At 44.7% G+C, this 18,536-nt stretch overlaps 2 protein-coding genes across 2 annotated transcripts; both read left to right on the top strand.

Annotated features, from left to right (window-relative positions):
- Positions 1-57: 57 nt before the first annotated feature.
- Positions 58-10,837, top strand: BCR41DRAFT_331922 (hypothetical protein). The gene is made up of 10 exons (XM_022021824.1): positions 58-2,106; positions 3,181-3,217; positions 3,395-3,521; positions 3,666-4,801; positions 4,940-6,364; positions 6,470-7,323; positions 7,458-8,160; positions 8,388-9,787; positions 9,873-10,065; positions 10,291-10,837. Exons 1-10 carry the CDS (start codon positions 325-327, stop codon positions 10,815-10,817), a joined length of 8,184 nt encoding a protein of 2,727 aa, XP_021884984.1. The 5' UTR covers positions 58-324; the 3' UTR covers positions 10,818-10,837.
- A 478-nt stretch (positions 10,838-11,315) lies between these two features.
- BCR41DRAFT_383738 (hypothetical protein) lies at positions 11,316-18,527 on the top strand. The gene is made up of 6 exons (XM_022027494.1): positions 11,316-11,422; positions 11,518-13,672; positions 13,798-15,448; positions 15,560-15,944; positions 16,045-18,218; positions 18,321-18,527. The coding sequence occupies exons 2-6, from the start codon at positions 11,520-11,522 to the stop codon at positions 18,459-18,461; spliced, it is 6,504 nt and encodes a 2,167-aa protein (XP_021884983.1). The 5' UTR covers positions 11,316-11,422; positions 11,518-11,519; the 3' UTR covers positions 18,462-18,527.
- Positions 18,528-18,536: the final 9 nt, after the last annotated feature.

Below are 18,536 nucleotides of genomic sequence, written 5' to 3'. Positions count from 1 at the left end.
TGCTGTGTTCCTCGGAGAGCTTGAATAAAATCCTTCTCTTTCCTTCTCCCTCTTACTCTCTTTCTTGCTTTCTTAACCTTTTTTTTTATTTATTTATTTTTCCCTTCTTGTCGCAAGTCCTCTTCTGCCTTGTCAGCAGACCACATCTATCCAAACGTGGGAGACCTACTTACCACAGCCCAAGCCAGATCAGTTCTACTATTACTACCAGTATAACAATCGCCACCCTGCTGACTCACACCTCCACGACAACAGCTGCACAAGAACTGCAGCAACTGTGGCCAAGAGGCTCGTCTCCTATTTGACTCCTACTTCACAGCCGCCATGCGTACATCATCGGACTCATTCGACATTGACATGGAGGCTGCTTCCATTCACAGCATTCAGTCCTATACTACCGCACCCGACTATGAAGAAAGTCAACTCTTTGAAGTCAACAACAATAATAGCAACAATACTAACAACAATAGTAGCAATAACAGTAGCAGTAGTAGTAGCAGTAGCAGTAGCAGTAGCAGCAACAGTAACAGTAACAGTAGCACCATCCATAATGGTAATAGCAAGAGTAACAATGTTGGTAATAATGATCGCAATAGTATTGACTATAGCGATGCCTCCAACGACTTGCAGGCAACGGTTCCAATAGGAAATACCATCGACACGCCTGCCCTCCAACAGCAGCCATTAGTACAGAGTCAATTGTCCCACCGAAAGGAACAGGAGAGAGAGCATGAATGCGTTCAGCTTAATGAATCTCACACTGGAGACGTATGGCAACCATCAGAAGAGAAGACCAATTATGAACTCGAGAACAGCACGAATAACTCATTACAGCAGCAACTAACTATCATTCACCCTAACCTTTGTGACCTTTGTCTCCCGTCAACCACTGCTCCAACCATCTATGCCCTGGCTTCATCTGTTCCTAATCCCACTGTCACCCAGCTTTCAATGAACCCGCCCAACCAACCAGCCAATGTAGAGCAGGTCGCAGTCCCCTTCAAAACCGTCCTATGCCCACCTCCAGTGATCCACAACAGCACATCAACATTTCCAATAGCAGACACATCAGCTTTATTGCTCCCATCGAATAAAGAAGTTGATCCGTTTCTGCAACCAACGACTCGTGACCATAGGATACATATCCTCAACTCCCCAGACAATATTACCACAACTGTGGGCGTAAATCTTGGAAGCAATGGCAAAGATTGCAAAAATAATGATGGAGGTTCTCTTCCAACTCTTGTAACAACTGGTCCATTAGCAGAACAAAATTTACCTCAGCCTGCTGTTACGGTAGCCAGGGTAGACATTGGTGAACATGTTGCTGTCCCTTCTACAGTGAAGCCGCTTACTGACGCAACAAGCACTGTTGGAAATGGATGGTCTAATATGAAGTCGGGTTTAGTATCCCCACCACTATCCACAACCTTTTTTACGCCCTCACCCAACACGACCAAAACACCCGGGCACTATGTAGTACATGATCAATATCCGGATTCAAACCAGGTCAAAGAAAAGGCTGAGCATCAGCAGCATGGAGTCGCAGAAATTGGGCGCAAAGACAAGCCGAGGGCGACTGTTTTCGGTTTTGCACCGCTGTATAACAAGGGTGAGCATCTGTCCAACGTGGGATCACACAAGGAGCATGCCTCTCAAGATGGACATATTTGCCATACATCGCCATTCGATCATAGAAGAGGCCCTATTGGAAATACAAAGGACGAGATGGATGACCATGGGACTAACGAGTCATGCATGAATGGAAGTGGCAGCGACAGCTATGGTAGCGATCCCATGAGTGCCAATTTAGATGGAGACCGAAAGAGTGGCAGCAATGTGAACCCAAAGCTGTCGATCCCACACGCACGAGCGGGTATATCCTCGATGCTCAACTTGAACCCACTACAAGATGTAGTTGAATCCAGGGTCGAAATGGAAGAATCGGTCGAGTCTTTGGTTAACAAGAAAGATTGGAGTCTGACAGAACTAGGACCCCGACCATCATGGCCTACAGAACTGACAGCAATGCTCCAACTCGTATTGCAATCTTCATTACCTCTGGCAATTTACTGGGGAGAAAGTCGTCAGTTTTTATACAACGATGTAAGTTTTTATTTAGTTATCAACAAAATCCCTCTAATTGGTCTGGTTGAAAGTTGAAGCGCATTGCTTCCTTGAAGCGGTGACCAATGTATTGTCGGCGCAGTAACTCCTATCATGCGAGAATTGATTGTGGGGAAAACAAGGGTGACCATGATCTTGGTTTAACGACTGTTTGTTCGTTTTTGGATGAGACATTTCCCTCCCCCTCCCCCCTCCCCCCCCTTTTTTTTTTTCCTTTGATACACATGAGCGTCTCCTCAAGGGGTGACAGATCAATCAATGCACAATGCGCATCTTTTTTTTTTTTTTTTTTTTTTTGGTCTGGGTGTGTGAGCATGTGCGTGCTTTGGCGAGAAGGAATGCAAAGCCGAACAAAGAAAAATGTCTGTTGAAGAGCATAAAAAATTGAGTGAGTTGGGTATGATGGCATTCCCGAGGATCAGTCGAAAAAAAGTTTAAAATTGAGGAATGAATTTATTTGGTGTTGCAAACTGACAAAAAGTCAAGGAGAGAGGCGAAAACATTAGACAAAATAGGAAAAGAAATTGCTCTCGTTTCTCTTGTTCTCTTGCTCAAAAAGAAGTGGAATGATCAAATGTGTATAAACAAGTTACAAATACATATCATACTGGCGCGTTATTTGTGTACCTTTGGATTGTTGTTATCAATCTTTCCCTATTAATATTTATGCGCTTTGACTGAATGATGACTTAAAAAAGTCGAGTCCTCACCTTTTTTTTGATTCACAAAAATTTGTCGAATCTCTCTATCCTTCTGCACTTTTCAGTATGATGGTCTGGGTAGATATTGGAGGTTGATCGCAGTTGAAATGAGCGGACAAAAAAAAAAGCATTGAGAGCCAGAAATTTTGTTGCGAGTCAAATCAATTCGATCATCTTCTTTTTTGTCTTTTTCATACAGTCCATCCGTGGCAAGACAGACTTTTGCGCTTTTGACCCTGGCGCGTCATGTTTAAATTAGCTATGCTTATTTGTATTAATGCTTATTTTTTCTTCTTCTTTTTTTTTTATTGTTTGTTCTCTATTACCCTCTTGCTCTCTTGGATCAAAATAGCCCTGGCGGCCGATATTGAAACAGAAGCATCCCCTTGGTAAGCGCTCAAACAACGGTTTTGTATCTTTTTTTTTTTTTTTTTTTTTTTTTGGCTTGCAGCATATAGCCGTATTGATGATTGCTTCGTTATTCGCGTTTGCACATGAGAAATCTGCGTTTGATATTTGGGAATGAATGACCTTAACTAAACATATTTCTGCACTTGATTATAAAGCCTTGGGTGCGCCCGGAATAGCAGTCTGGAGCGAGATTTGGGACATAATAGCACCCCTGATGACTCAGGTCCATAAAGAACGTCGCGGTAGCACTAATAATAAAGCGCTTCGTCTTGATCTTAATCGGTAACAAAACAAAACAAAAACAAAAACAACAGTATTGATATATAGCCTTCCGCCTACCTCACTTGAATATCTTCTTTTTTTTATCAATGTCTCTTCATCATTTCTCCTAACATTCTGTATGTATTAATACTTGTTCCACTTCAGTGAGGGGTATGAAGAAGAATGCTATTTCGACTTCACCTTTTCACCAATCTTCATGCAGGACGGCTCTGTAGGAGGAGTTCTGGCTCTAGTCCAGGAAGTCACACAGTCTATACTCAATCAGCGCCGACTATCAACATTGAATCAGTTTAGCAAACAAGCACCCCTTATTCAGTCCATTACTGGTGCCTACTCGATGATCACATCCATACTCCGTGAATCCAATAATCCCGATACCCCATTTTCAATCGTGTACAAGACCGAAGAGATACTAAAAGAGCCACAACTTTCTCATGGAACATTTTCGTCAAATCCTTCCAAAGCGACTTGCAATTCACCTTCAACCGCATCTCCCGCTAATGCCATTTCAGGAGCTACATTTTCAGCTCTTGAAAGTGCAACTGGAGGAAATCCATCAAAGCACGAAGACTTCCTTTCGTTAGGAACCCATGCAGGTATACCTTTATTCTCAGGAGAGCTGGATCAGGAGGGTTTGGACTTTGCTTTGGGTAGTAGCGATAGTAAGATTAGTGCAGCTGTTAGAACCAAAGTTAGATTGATCCGCTCACATTTTTTTACTGGTATTTCTCCAGGTAAAAAAGAAGCACGGAGAGTGCCACAGATGGCGACCCTGTGTAGCACATCATTTGATCGAAATTTAGAGGCGGCGAGTTATAGTGGCACGACCGAAAGGACCTTCTCAAAAGCCACCTCGACAAGACATATCCCGGATTCGCTTCTCATCACACCTGAAGAATACGAGCCTCTCGATCCTTCGGATCCAATATATGATGATCCATGGACATGGCCAGTCCGTTCCGTCTTAGCCGATGGTATTCCTCGATTAGTGACTTTACCAAAGTCCACTCACAATCTTGCGAGAGCGTTACTGTTACCAATTCTGGAGAACCCTTCTGTACTGGAGTCAAGGATCACGACTATATTAATCGTCGGTATCAACCCTTTTCAGATGCTGGATGATCAATACCTGGACTTTTTGGCGCTTTTGGTGGCAAATATTGCATCACTGTTGCATTTTGCGCGAGCACGCGAGGAAGAGCGAAAGAGCGCACAAGCATTATTTGAGTTAAACAAAGCTAAGATCTCGTTCTTCCAGAATATCTCCCATGAACTACGAAGTATACTCCAAATGCTATTTTTCATATAACGTTTTTTATACGTCCATATAGCGAAAGACATGTGGCGCGTAAAAATTGACCAAAATCTTACTTTAATGCTAACTCTTCTTCTCCTCTATCTTTCCTCAACACACATAGCCCCACTGACATTGATGCTTGGACCATTAGACGATGCGTTGGGGCAGACAGCAGAGAACACATCAATACGCCAAAACCTAGAAATGGTACGGAGGAATTCAAGACGACTACTCAAGCTGGTCAACATGCTACTTCAGTTCTCCAGAATTGAAGCAGGAAAAGGTCACGCTATTTTTGAAGAGACGGATCTTACTAAAGCTACACGTGAAGTATCAGCAAATTTTGAGAGTGTAGCCCGTGGCTTCGGGCTACAGTATAACATCAATTGCGAGAGCTTGGATGATATTCCGGGAGGCTTTTGGGTAGATCAGGCTATGTGGAGTGGTGTTCTCCTCAATCTAATCGGAAATGCATTCAAGCATACGTGGGAAGGCTCTGTCACTGTACATCAGTACCCGTGCAAAGACAAAAATGGCCGTAATGGAGTTGCTGTGGATGTAATAGATACAGGCGTTGGTATTGCAGCCGAATACTTACCCACGCTTTTTGACCGATTCAACCGAATCGAGAACAAGCAATCACGTTCACATGAAGGCACCGGCATTGGCCTTTCCTTGGTAAAGGAGTTAGCAGAAGTTCATGGAGGGGCAGTATCGGTCACGTCTGAACTGGAAAAAGGGTCATGTTTCCACCTGTGGATCCCTGCCGGAAGAGAACACCACCCTTGCTCTCAAGTCAAATTAGGGGACTCTATGGAAATTGAGGACCCACCGAAGCTAGCCAAGGATGGAGCTATAAACAATAAGACTGATTCCTCCATGTATATCGAGGAAGCGACTCAATGGATCGCTTACAAGGCTCTTCCCGGATCTACACTAACAACCTCTGGAACAGACTCAACCGAAGAGGAGAAACCCGAAGATGACGACGACGACATGGTCCATACTGGAGCCGACTACATGCGCGACCGACAGGATTCCATAGAGATCAACACCGAATATGAAGTATCGACCTTGAACATGGAAGAAACAGAATTGACAAAGATACTCATCGACTCTCCAGTATGCGGAGATGTAACAGTACCAGAGAATACGTTGACCAAGATTAGCACTCAAATTGCGCCTCGTCAGTCATCCTTTTCCGCTCAAAATCCTAAGGCCCCTGTAACAGAGATCCTGAGTAAGGATGATAGTGAAGCAAATCCTCAAATCAACGCCAGCGGCAACGATGGTAGCGTATATGGGATCCAAGACCAGATGGATAGACTTGAGCAGGAGCCAGGAGATAACATGTGCATGTTGCCAAAAGTTCGCTCCAGAAGAGGATATATCATCATTGTAGACGATAACAATGACATGCGGTCATATCTACGCGAGATTTTGGGTAAAGAATTCAGGGTCCGTTGTGCTGTGGACGGTCTGGACGCGATCCGACTCATCTCTGAGAGACTGCAGCAAGGCAAACGAATTGATCTTGTATTGAGTGGTATTTTCTTTTCTTCTTTTAATTCTCGTTTCTGTTTTTATCTCGTGTATAAAAAGTGCATAGCTCGCAGTATATTGGCACTAATGCTATCCTTTTGTGGTCTAGATGTTGCGATGCCAAACATGAATGGATACGAATTACTAAAACGACTCCGTAGTGATAGTGCAACAATGTTGACACCCTTCATCCTACTGTCCGCACGTGCAGGTGAAGAAGCAAACGTTGAGGGTTTGGATCTTGGTGCGGATGACTGCTTAGTCAAGCCTTTCTCAACTCGGGAATTATTGGCACGCGTACGGTCGACAATCCGCCTCTCCGATCTTCGGCATGAGTTGATCCGCGAGCAGCGCCATGCTCTTGAGATGAAACAGCTAATATATTCAGTCTCTGTTCGTATTAGGAGCGGCCTTTCGCTTCCTCAAATTTTGGATACAGCTTCTAAAGAGCTATTCAAAGTGATCCGTTGCAATGCTATTCGTATTTGTCGGTTCCGTAAAGTGGACCAGGAAACAGGACAACATTGGATCCGAGCGGTCTCTGAGGTTGTTCGTGTGGGAAAACCCAAGATGTCAACATCTATAGATCATTTACTCCCGAAGGGCCTAGAGGTCCAGGAAACACATGTTATTGGAAGCGATCATGACATGGCTAGTGAGATGAGGCATGTCACACTTCAGCAGCATCCGATCTTTGGATCAAAGAGTTTCATTAGTGTGGCTCTGATCTATAACCGCAGAATTTGGGGTTATCTCCTGGCTTCGCGGGATGCAGATATGGTAGTTTGGACTCAGAGTGAGAAGCTATTATTTGAACAGACAGGAAATCAAATCTCTATGGCGATTGCTCACGCAAGCTTGTGGGAAATGAAGAAGTCACAACAGGTTGAAATGGAAGCTGCTCACGCCGCTAACGAAGCTAAATCACAGATTTTGGCTAATACAAGTCACGAACTTCGTACAGTAAGTTTACATTCCACAAATGGATCAAAAGGGACATCCATGTCCCTTATAAAAGAAGAAAACACATACATGATATATTTTCTTAAATTAATATGCTGCCACGTATATACTTGATGTGTAAAACAACACTATAGCCAATTGGAGCAATCGTAGGTGCACTGAGTGCGCTTGAAGACACGGACGGAAACTTGACGGGAGAACAACGCGATATGATCAAGATCATGCAAATCACGAGTGATGTCGCTTTGTCAGTAATTAACGATCTACTGGACACTGCAAAACTTGAGGCAGGAGCAATGAGCCTTAGCATTAAGGAGTGCCCTGGACTGCTGGAGATTATAGAACAGTCTGTACGGATCTTCGCAGACAAGGCAGGCCGGAAGGAAGTAGACTTAATCATGGAACCAAGCGATGATTTGGAGTGGTTGGAAGAATTGTTACAGCAAGACAATAACGTTATCTGGACAGATGAAGATAGACTACAGCAAGTAATTATGAATGTGATTGGTAACGCTGTCAAGTTTACTGCTGCCGGGAAGGTCCTTGCTCGTTGCTCACTAATCAAGGACGACGCCAGTGAAGATGATGATCAAGCCAAAGAACAGTCAAGGCTACGGCAAAAAGACGATCATCAACCTCAACAGGAGCGAAATCATCAGCAACAACTTTTCAATGTGCCACTCCCGCCGGATGCACAAGTAACAAATGCTACCTTACGCTTCGAGGTGGAAGATACAGGCATTGGTATTGACCCAGACTTTTTGAAGAACCATATCTTCAAGAGCTTTGCACAGTACGACCAATCCATGACTCGACGCTTCGGAGGCACTGGCCTTGGTAAGTGTTCATTTTGAAGTGTTGGACTCCAGAGTAATATCCTTCTGTAGCTTCTTATCAAATAATGAAAAGAATGGACTGCCATATGATTGATGGTGATGTGTAATCAAGGCTGTGGCTTTAGAGGCATGTTCCTACTGGGAGCATAATGAATTATTTTTGCGTGAGAAACTGTTGTAGTAGGTTTAGACTAAACATGATCAATTCTTATTACTACCATGTCATAGGTCTTGCTATCAGTAAACATTTGGTCATGATGAACGGCGGTATTCTCGGAGTAACCTCAAATGTTGGGCAAGGATCGACTTTCTACTTTACTTGGCCAATCCTCATCGTTAACTCTCCATCCTCTACAGCTACTGCTAAGACACCTTATCTACAGCGCGGACCATCTGTTCGTCTCATGCTGGCGCCTGAGATCGCATCTGAGACACGTGTTGTCGTTGTGGAGTCAGTCCCTGAGTCACGACACCTATTAGGTACTATCCTGAATCAACAAAACGTTCAAGTGAAGCTGTATGAGAGCTATGATCATGTTGTGCAGGATGAGCGGGAGCGCCCAAGGGATCTGCTTGGATCGGATGGAGTCATTTTAGCTCCGAATTATCGACCTAATGCACATTTTTTCTTTTGTACACGACCTGCTAATGCCGAGGCTACGATTGAGACAGCTAGACAACTTGGGTTGCTATTCAAGCAGAGAAATGACACAGCTAAGGCAGAAGCACAGTTGGGTGGACGCTACAAGGACTTGGTGCTCTCTATTGTTTTGATTGTATTCTCATCCCCCCAAGGACGATATCTGGCCAAGGACATGATGAAGCGTATTTGTGCAGGAGGTCTGGAGCAGACAATTCAATGTCGGTACATTGTTAAACCTGTCAAAGCTGATAGAGTAGTCGAGTGCCTACAGATGTTGGGCTCACATGCACCGTACATCCGAGACATAACAAATCCAAGCCCTGATGCCTTCAACACAGGGACCATACAGGATAAGCAATCAGCTTTGACTCAAAACCCGCCTCACGAACTTCCTGAACAACCAACTGACCATCACTCTTGCCTGGAAATTAACTGCAACGACGCAAATATTTCCCCTACCGTTAATTATCCAGAAAGCCGAATCATCTCAGTAGATGAGGATGTCAGTCTCGTGTCGAGTGACTATGAGCGAGACAACGACTGCAACAAGAACACTCCCGAATCTGCGCCCGCGATCTGTGATAGAGATGTTGACGCATCCATGAGGCGGCCCTCTCTTTCAGCCAACCTTGGCAGCAGCGGCAATATTGACAGCGAGCACCCTATTCCAACCGCTCGCGTTCATGAAGCTGCGGCGGCTAATGGGATACTGCCATCAGGTCAACATCACCCGCCAATGCGGTCACCTGCCCTTGCAATACAACGAAGGCTGCGTATGAAGGCTGCTGCAGAGAGCCTTGCAGGGAATAGCAACGTCAATGGGGCATCATTAGTTAAAAAGCCAGGAACGGCTAAAGATGATTCTGTTAAATCTTTGAGCAATGATCCAGCTTTCAGCAGTCGAGCTGCACGTGCAGCCGCCGGCAAAAGAGAGCGTAAAGGCAAATGTGTTCTCTGCGTTGAGGATAATATTATTAATTTGAGGGTATGTTCCAGAAGCCAGCAGATTATGAAAATTTGGAAGCCGCAGTTAGTGAATTTTTTTTTCCCAATTGGTCTTGAACGTTTAGGTTGTGCAATACCAACTTCAGAAACTCGGATATGATACACAATCTGCATGCGATGGTCAAGTAGCAGTTGATATTATCAAGGCCCAAGTTGAGATGCTTAACCAAACATCCTCACCTACCAGCAGTAGCACCCTTTTGGACGTGGCTGCAGGAGAAGAAAATAGTGACAGTAGCAGTCACCCTGGAATTAGAGGTATGGCAATATCCATTATTATCGTCATCGTCCACAGCAACTTTCACGTCAATGCAAGATGGAGAAGACGGAACTACAGAGTAATCTAGCACCACCGCCTTTATTCAAATCTCCTATCATTTCATTTGAGCGTTGAAAGTTGTATAATGATATTTCCAAAGAACGATCAGAATATGAGCCATGGATTTGACCAAAGATTGTTGAACTTCCTTTTAATTTCTACAGCGTCCTCAGCGGCGGACAAGGCTCCTGTATCTGTCAATTCGGACACGTCTGCTTCACAGGCCATGGTATCTACTTCTCTTTCGGCTCTTTCTATACCAGCTAATGTATCGAGCGCATCCTCGATCTCGTCTGCCTCATCCTCGCAGTCAACTGTCCCGCTTGAAACAATTGCAGCGACTACAAAAGCATCTGCATCTCCATCAGTTGAATTAATGAACAACGTCGCTGCTGCTGCAGATCTCCTCCCAGATAACTCATCACCTAATGTACCAGCTAAGCAAGCTAAAATTGACTTGATCCTGATGGACTGTGCAATGCCAGTCAAGAGTGGCTTCGATGCGGCCAGTGAGATTAGAAGCATGGGTTTGTCTTCAACGTTTGCAGCTAGTATCCCAATCATTGCTCTGACAGCGAGTGCTGTGCCGTCGACAAAAGAGAAGTGCCTTGCCAGTGGCATGAATGGATATTTGAGCAAACCAACAAAGTTGGCGGATCTGGAGGCGATGTTGGACCAATGGATTGCATAGAAATCTTTAAAATTCAATGCATTTTTTTTTTTTTTTTTTTATTATTATTATAATTTCCTTGGCTCTTCTTCTATCTGTAACTAGAGCAGTACGCTCGAAGGGAAATATATCGTAGAATCTCATCCCTCTATTTCCAAGCAGCTCCTGTCGACTTTCAAAGTGTGATAAATGGCACCATAGTATAAATATGATATGTGAATTTCTGAGACATTGCAAAAAGTCATTGCGTACCAGAAAATTACCACCATCAGGTGGCAAAATGTGTTTTGTACCCCCCGCCAAGCATGTGCTTCGCCAACTCCCCTTGTGTGTGCATGATACAAATGATGCAGGTGCTGCTGTGTATTTGTGTCTCAAATCATGCAAAAGAACGATCAATGCACCAGGCCAAGGTGTGGCAAGATCAAAAAAACACAGCACTAAATCAACAAATCACTAAATCAACAAATCACAAAGTCAACAAATAATAAAGCATTCAAGATCTTTGCCTTTTTTCCTTTTCTTTCTCTTTTTCTTCTTTACATCCACCTCATAACATTCGCTCAAAAGCGCCATAAAAACAACAAAACATATTCGTACGATATTGTTTTTTGAAATAGATCCAAGTAAGTCTGTCATTAAGAATTTTGGTTCCTACCTGGAAGGAAACCACACACTAACATTATACTTTGGCATTACTTTGTCGCTTTACCACATTCAGGCATGGAAAGAGCCATGAGAGGCGTCAATGGTCAATCTGGCAGAGGACGAGGCCAAGGACCTCAAGGACATAACACGGCTAGAGGTGGGGGAAGGGGAGGAGGAAGTAATCGTGGCCATCACGATGGTGGAAGAGGACGAGATTTGGCTATGGGATCAAGCCACGGTGGCCATAGAGGGCGGGGCAGATTCGACGATGAGGCTAGAGCCCAGATTGTCAGCTCTAGGCGACCAACCACTCATCAAATTGCGAGTGAAGGCACTGACGACATCATTGTCGCTGCTCCAGCAGCAGAAAAAGCCCAACACATAGCAAGCTTCATCCTTCGTAAGCAAGATTTTAAGGCCTTCCATGACCAGCGTCAAATCCGAACATTTGTAAACTCATGCCTTCTCAACCTATCCAACCATCACTCAGTCGACACATCAAATATTCTTACAGACCTATCCTCCCGTCAGGGATTAGCCAGGCTCAAGGAGCTCATATTGATGCCTATGCATGTGGATGCAGGATGCGAGAAAAGCGTCCTGTCATTTCAATATGTGATTCTCCCACTGATCGGGGTTTTAACTCGGGAATCTGTTTGCCTATCAACTATGACCAGTGAGACTGGCGTCATTTACTCCATGGTATACCTGCATCACAGGCAGTTTCTGACAGAAGGTGTCCTACCCTGTATGGATAAACTCTTGGAACGACGATCACTCAGAGACTATAGCGCTGGAGGTCAACGATTACTTGAGACAGATGATTCGATCTGTCGAGTCGCATCTCTGCAGTGTGCACTTTTAGCGATCACACGCCTTGTCTACCAGCTGATTAAGCGCACTAAAGATGCAAGAGTTGAGATGGCAGAGACTGTGAAGAAGTTGAAACGCCAACAAGAGTGTTGTGTTTTAGTCACTGAAAATTCCTCCGAGAGTCGCTTCACTAATGAAATTTTGACAAGAGAGGTCAATAGGCTCCAAGAAATCATCATTGATGCACAAGATATCACTATCGAATCCATTGATTCTATTACAAATCTTTTGGAAAAGCGAGCAAACAGGGCTCGCGGCCCAAATATGGTAAACCTTGCCATGGCTTATGATCCTCCAGGACATCTCTCCAAGGATGGACCACGTCATGACAACGATAAGACTGAAATATCGCAAATCACCTTGCTTCCGACTATGAGCGAGATCATCTGCTATCGCCCACCTTTCTTACCTTCAAATGATATTCCGGATGCGCCACATTTTATACCCCCAGGTTGGAGGCGACAATTGGACATTCATTTTCGTCTTTACCGCGAGGATTTAATGGATTCTCTGCGGAAAGGTGTGATGGGATTTTTGTCTGCACTGGAAAGGATTAAAAAAGGCCAAGAAGGACTCTTGCTAAAGCAAAAGGAATTGCGGAAGCACCTTGACAATAACGTCAGTCTGAACGTCTATGGCAATGTCCAGTTTATGGGCCTGGCATGCACCAAACAACTCAGCGGTTCTGTTGAAGTTGCTTTTGCACAACCGCCACAAGTAGTAGACTCTCCCAAGAAACGACGAATGGAATTTTGGGAACGATCGCGTCGCCGACTGATGAAGGGAGCCCTTGTGTGTATTGCCCGGCGAATAGAGGACCGTATGAATGATGATGGATTACCGTTTCAAATGATTCTGGGAGTTATTACAAGACGGGAAACAGATGACCTGGCAAAAGATGAGAAATTTGCCCATATTCACATCTCCCTAGCTGATCCCATTCAATACATCACCATAATCAGATCTACTACTACTCAACCCAGTCAAGAACAGTGGTTCCTTGTTGAGTCTATGGGTGGTTTCTTCGAATCGTATAGACCTATTCTGAAAGCACTTCAACTCTGTATGCCAGCCTCCCTTCCCTTTGGAAAGTACATTGCACCAAGCAAAGCAGACGAAACAGTTATGCAACAATCTGGAAATGTCCTCGTCGACCCGCCGTTGTATTCTCGGGCCCCAGGATTCACATTTGATCTGTCCGTAGTATTAAATGGCCAACAGCAACGGTTGGATGTGTCTGACCCCAACTCTATCATGAACTCTAAGCGTGCCCTACAGAGATACAGTACTCTCGATGACACCCAAGCCGAAGCCTTGGTCGAGACTTTATGTCGGGAGGTAGCATTGATCAGCGGGTAATTTTTTTTTTTTTTACTTCTTTTCTGCCATTAATTCATGCATATGATCCTTTCTCTATTGAGACAGAAGTGACGCTTCATATTTGATTTTTACTGACAGTTATGACCATACCTCGCTCTAGACCTCCTGGAACCGGAAAAACTAAGATTGGTGTTGATTTGATGGAAGTTCTTTTACATAACAAAACCGCCATGAACTGTGGACCGATTCTATGTATCTGCTACACGAATCACGCGCTAGACCAATTCTTGGAGCACTTGCTTGACAAAAAAATAACGAAAATCGTTCGAGTAGGAGCTCGGTCTAAGTCTGAAAGACTGGAGGATTACAATCTAGAGAGCCTAATGAAAAGTCGCGATCGCTCTTTTGGCGTTCGACAGTCCCTTCGTACAGCCCATGTAGCTTGGGAAAATGCCTGCGAGAAGGTCAAGAAGCTGGAAAAGGCGCTCCGCTCTGAGGAACTGGAATGGGAATATGTTGAGCCTTACCTTTTTGTAAGCTATCCTGATCTGTTTGAGCAATTTGACAGACAGCCAGGTTACCAAGGGGACGACGATGAATTAGCTGATGATGGATTTACAGTTGTAGGAGGAAAGAAAGTTGGTGGAGTGTATAAGAGATGGATCTCTGGAGTTGATATCGAAGATAAAAGGAAAGCGAACGAAAAACTCATAGAGGATTTTAGAAGCCAGGTGCAAGCAGGCTCCAACAAGTTTGCTGCGCTTGACTCGAACTTTTCACGACTGAGGCCGCGTGGCCCAATATTGCACCATATCCCAGACACGAACCGTCCCATCCATTTGCTTACAGGCAATATATGGGACATGTCATTAAAAGAGCGAGAACGCCTACAAGAGAAATGGAGGCCAGAGATACAGGAGGCAATGGTGCATGAATTATCAAATCTCTTGCAGCAAATTGAGAAAGCAGATCAACTTAAAAGTGATGCCTTTGATGACATTCGTCGGGGTATTCTCAAAGAAACAGATGTCATCGGGATGACAACCAATGGAGCGGCCAAGCACCAGACTTTGATAAGCGCTGTCGCACCCAAAATTATCATCTGTGAGGAGGCAGGGGAGGTCCTAGAATCACATATCCTGGCCACTCTCTCTGTCTCGACTCAACATTTGATTCTCATCGGCGATCACCTCCAGCTACGCCCTTCCATTGAGACCTATAACCTCTCAACGGAGTCTGCGATTGGACAAAACTATAATTTGGATAAGTCTTTGTTCGAGCGTCTAGTCACTGCGACCAATCCTCTGCCAATGTCACATTTGACTATTCAGAGACGCATGCGGCCCGAGATCTCTAGTCTAATCAGGAATACGCTATACCCGCATCTAGTAGATGGAGAGAGAGTTTTCCAATATCCTCCTGTTAATGGTTTAGGTGCAAACCTATTTTTCATGGACCATCAACACGCAGAAGATAGCAAGGACGAATACGGTATGCAATCCTTCGCCAATTCATTTGAAGTCAACATGATCGAAGCACTAGCAAAGTACCTCATCAAAAATGGATATGATAAACCAGGAGACATTGCTGTCTTGACACCTTACCTCGGTCAGCTATCGAAGCTCAGAGATAAACTCCGACAAAGTTTTATGCTCATGATTGATGAGCGCGATCAGGAACAGTTGGATATGAAAGACGAAGAAAAGGGAGAAGGGAATACTACTTCCAGCCTTGGTATCAATGAACATGTTGGTATCAAAAAAATTGGATTACAAAGTCACCTCACCTTGCGTACAATCGACAATTACCAGGTACAAGCTCGTATTAACAATGATACCCTTCTCGTTTATTATTTTAAACATACCTTGAATGGCAGCTGATTGTTATGGATGATCTGTAACATTGCTTATTTGCTATGATAGGGAGAAGAGGCAAAGATTGTGATCATATCTCTTGTTCGCAGCAATGTCAACGATAACGGGACTTTGACAGGATCTAGCTCTATTGGCTTTCTCAAGTCTCCTAATCGCACGAACGTCCTTCTCTCGCGAGCTCAGCATGGGATGTATATCATTGGCAACGCAGGCCTTATGGAGAACGCGAAAAAGGGGATTTGGCCACAAATAATGCGAGAATTGCAACAATATGATCGCATTGGAGACGGTTTCCCGCTCGTCTGCAAGAACCATCCGGAGGCTCAAAACATCGTAACAGAGCCTGATGGATTCAAGATTGTTTCACCCAATGGAGGCTGCACCTTATCATGCGGGAGTAACATGCCTTGTGGACATGTCTGCCCCTTACATTGTGAGCCCACGATACCAGAAATATCTGATGTATTTTATTATTGAATTTGTCCTACGATATCATATTAACTTCTGCTTTCGTTTCCATTCTTTGAAAATAGGCCACCCGGACGACATGGAGCATTTGCTTGTCAAGTGTTTTGAGGCTTGCCCACGTCTTCATCCAATTTGTCAACATGTATGCCCGAAGCGATGCGGCGAAAAATGTGGCAATTGTTTGGAGATAGTAGCACCTCTTGTCCTCCCATGCGGTCATATTTATGAGCAGCCACGTTGTTGGGAAGCCAAAGACCCCTCAAAGATTGTCTGCAGAGTCAGAGTCACACGGAAGTTGCCAACTTGCGAGCACGAAATGACCATGGAATGTTATCGAGACCCATCGTTGGTTTCGTGCGCTGCGCCTTGCAAATGTAACCTCCCATGTGGACATTCCTGTACTAGGCCATGCTCAGAGTGCCAGAAGGCCTCCGCTGATCCCAAGGCCAAGGAAGATAGACTGCCTGTGCCCGTGGTGGTCGTACGGACCAACCATGGCAAATGCCTTACCAAATGCGGCAAAAATCAGTTCTGCGGACATGCGTGCGCAACAAAATGTCATAAAGGAACTTCCTGTCCGCCTTGTGGGGAGAGATGCGAGATTGCATGTGATCACTTCACATGCAAGGAGAAATGCGATAAACCATGTGCTGCCTGTTGTAAGCGTTGCACTTGGGCTTGTCGCCATGAAGGTCAATGCAACATGCCTTGTGGCGCACCCTGTGATCGACTTCCCTGCAACAAGCGCTGCGAAAAGGCACTGCAATGCGGTCATCGCTGTCCATCTATTTGTGGGGAAAAATGCCCAAGCAAGGAGTTCTGCGTCGAATGCAAGAACCCAAAGACGATGGAGATGATTGTTGATGTAATTATGCAACAATCTCTGGATGAGACCGACGTAAACGAGGATCCCATTCTGGTCATGAAATGTGGGCACGCTTTGACGGCCTCAAGCCTTGATGGTATGATGGAGATGCAGAATTACTATCGGGTAACTACAGATCAGAGGACTGGCGAGACGACCTACCTTGACACGAAGAGCCTTCCAGGTGAAGAGGTTGCTCAGGTTGCTTGCACTCTTTGTCGCAAACCTATCACTGGGATCTACCGCTATGGGCGTCGTATCAAGTATGCACAGCTGTCTCAGCGATCAAAAAAGTTTCAGGTACAACAAGCTAAGGCGATGAAAGAAGCAAAGCAGGGATTTGATGTGGCTCAAGCTCGTATGGATCAGAATCGTGAAGAGTTTATCAAATCACTCGCAGCACCTGCTTCTCGACTGCATAATGACCCTCCACAGCCTAATGAGCCTCCGCCAGAGACATCCTGTCTCCTTGGGAAGTACTCTGCTCCCTTGGCTGCGTTTCCAAATAGCGACGTTGGCGCCATTGCTATTTATGGCATTTCAGAAGAGCATGAGAAAGGATGGCGGAAGTTGATCGATGAAACCATAAGATCATTAAATGGTTTCAAGAAGATTTATAAACAATCTTGTGCATCACCTACGAAACGGCTGTTTGATGCTGCAGTCTCCCATTTGTACCGCATAAAAACTGCACCTTCTTTCAGCCCAGAAACCGGCTCTGCGATCCAAGAACATATTCCTGAAGGCGCTCAGACTGCTTCAGATGTGGTCCAGGCCTGTATTGTAGAATGTGGCCTTCCTCGGGACGGACACGGCGGCTCATCATTTGTAGATTCGCTGCAGGAATGCACTAACGCTTTGATCTTTATCCTTGGTTCTGCGCTTGCTGTGCTTGAGAAAGTTGGTACCTCATCAGGCTGGTACTGGTTTATTGGAGATTTGATTCGATGCGCAAGTCTTCATGCTATCAAGTTCAAGGAAGCAGCTTTGAACGGTAAATATGAAAGAAGTGTTGCATACTCCCGCATTATGCACATGGAGTTGATTTGTAAAAGAGCAGAGTGGTTAGGTCGGAAACCCTTGCCATCTGAAGAAAACAGTAGGACACAAAGGCTTGAGGAGGCTGACAAACTACAAGCGGAGTTCATGGAGGAGTATCAGGAGATTAAGACTAACTGTCCTCTTGGTATCCGACCTGAATGCAATGAAAAGGCAGAGAGCATCATGAAGAAGATGGTTTTGGCAGTCACGAGCGCGAAAGGTGAAAGTATCTATACACCAGTGACAGACGAGGAAAAAATAGAGCTGATCAGGGCTGTGGAGCAAACCTTGCATGGAACAGGACGCTGGTACCGATGTCCTAATGGCCATACAGTAAGTCTAAATTTTTGATATCATTTGCAGCTCCAAATGAGCAGACCACTCTGTCATCACAAAGAGAGTTGACCATATCTATTTTTTTTTTTTTTTTTTTAGTATGTAATTGGGGAGTGTGGAATGGCGATGGAGCAATCGCGTTGCCCTGAATGTGGAGCAAATGTCGGAGGAGGGCATCATACACTACTTGGCGACAACACCATTGATGCAGAGTTTGAGAGATTGAGAGGTCGTCGTTAGGGGATAATATGGCGAAGATTAATCTCTGAGAATAATAATAATGATGATGATGATAACACTAATAATAATAATAAT

This window comes from Lobosporangium transversale (genome assembly GCF_002105155.1).
Source record: "Lobosporangium transversale strain NRRL 3116 chromosome Unknown BCR41scaffold_4, whole genome shotgun sequence".
Lineage (NCBI taxonomy): Eukaryota > Fungi > Mortierellomycota > Mortierellomycetes > Mortierellales > Mortierellaceae > Lobosporangium > Lobosporangium transversale.
Note: the sequence above shows the minus strand (reverse complement) of the source record. Positions and strands in the feature narration are given on the sequence as shown.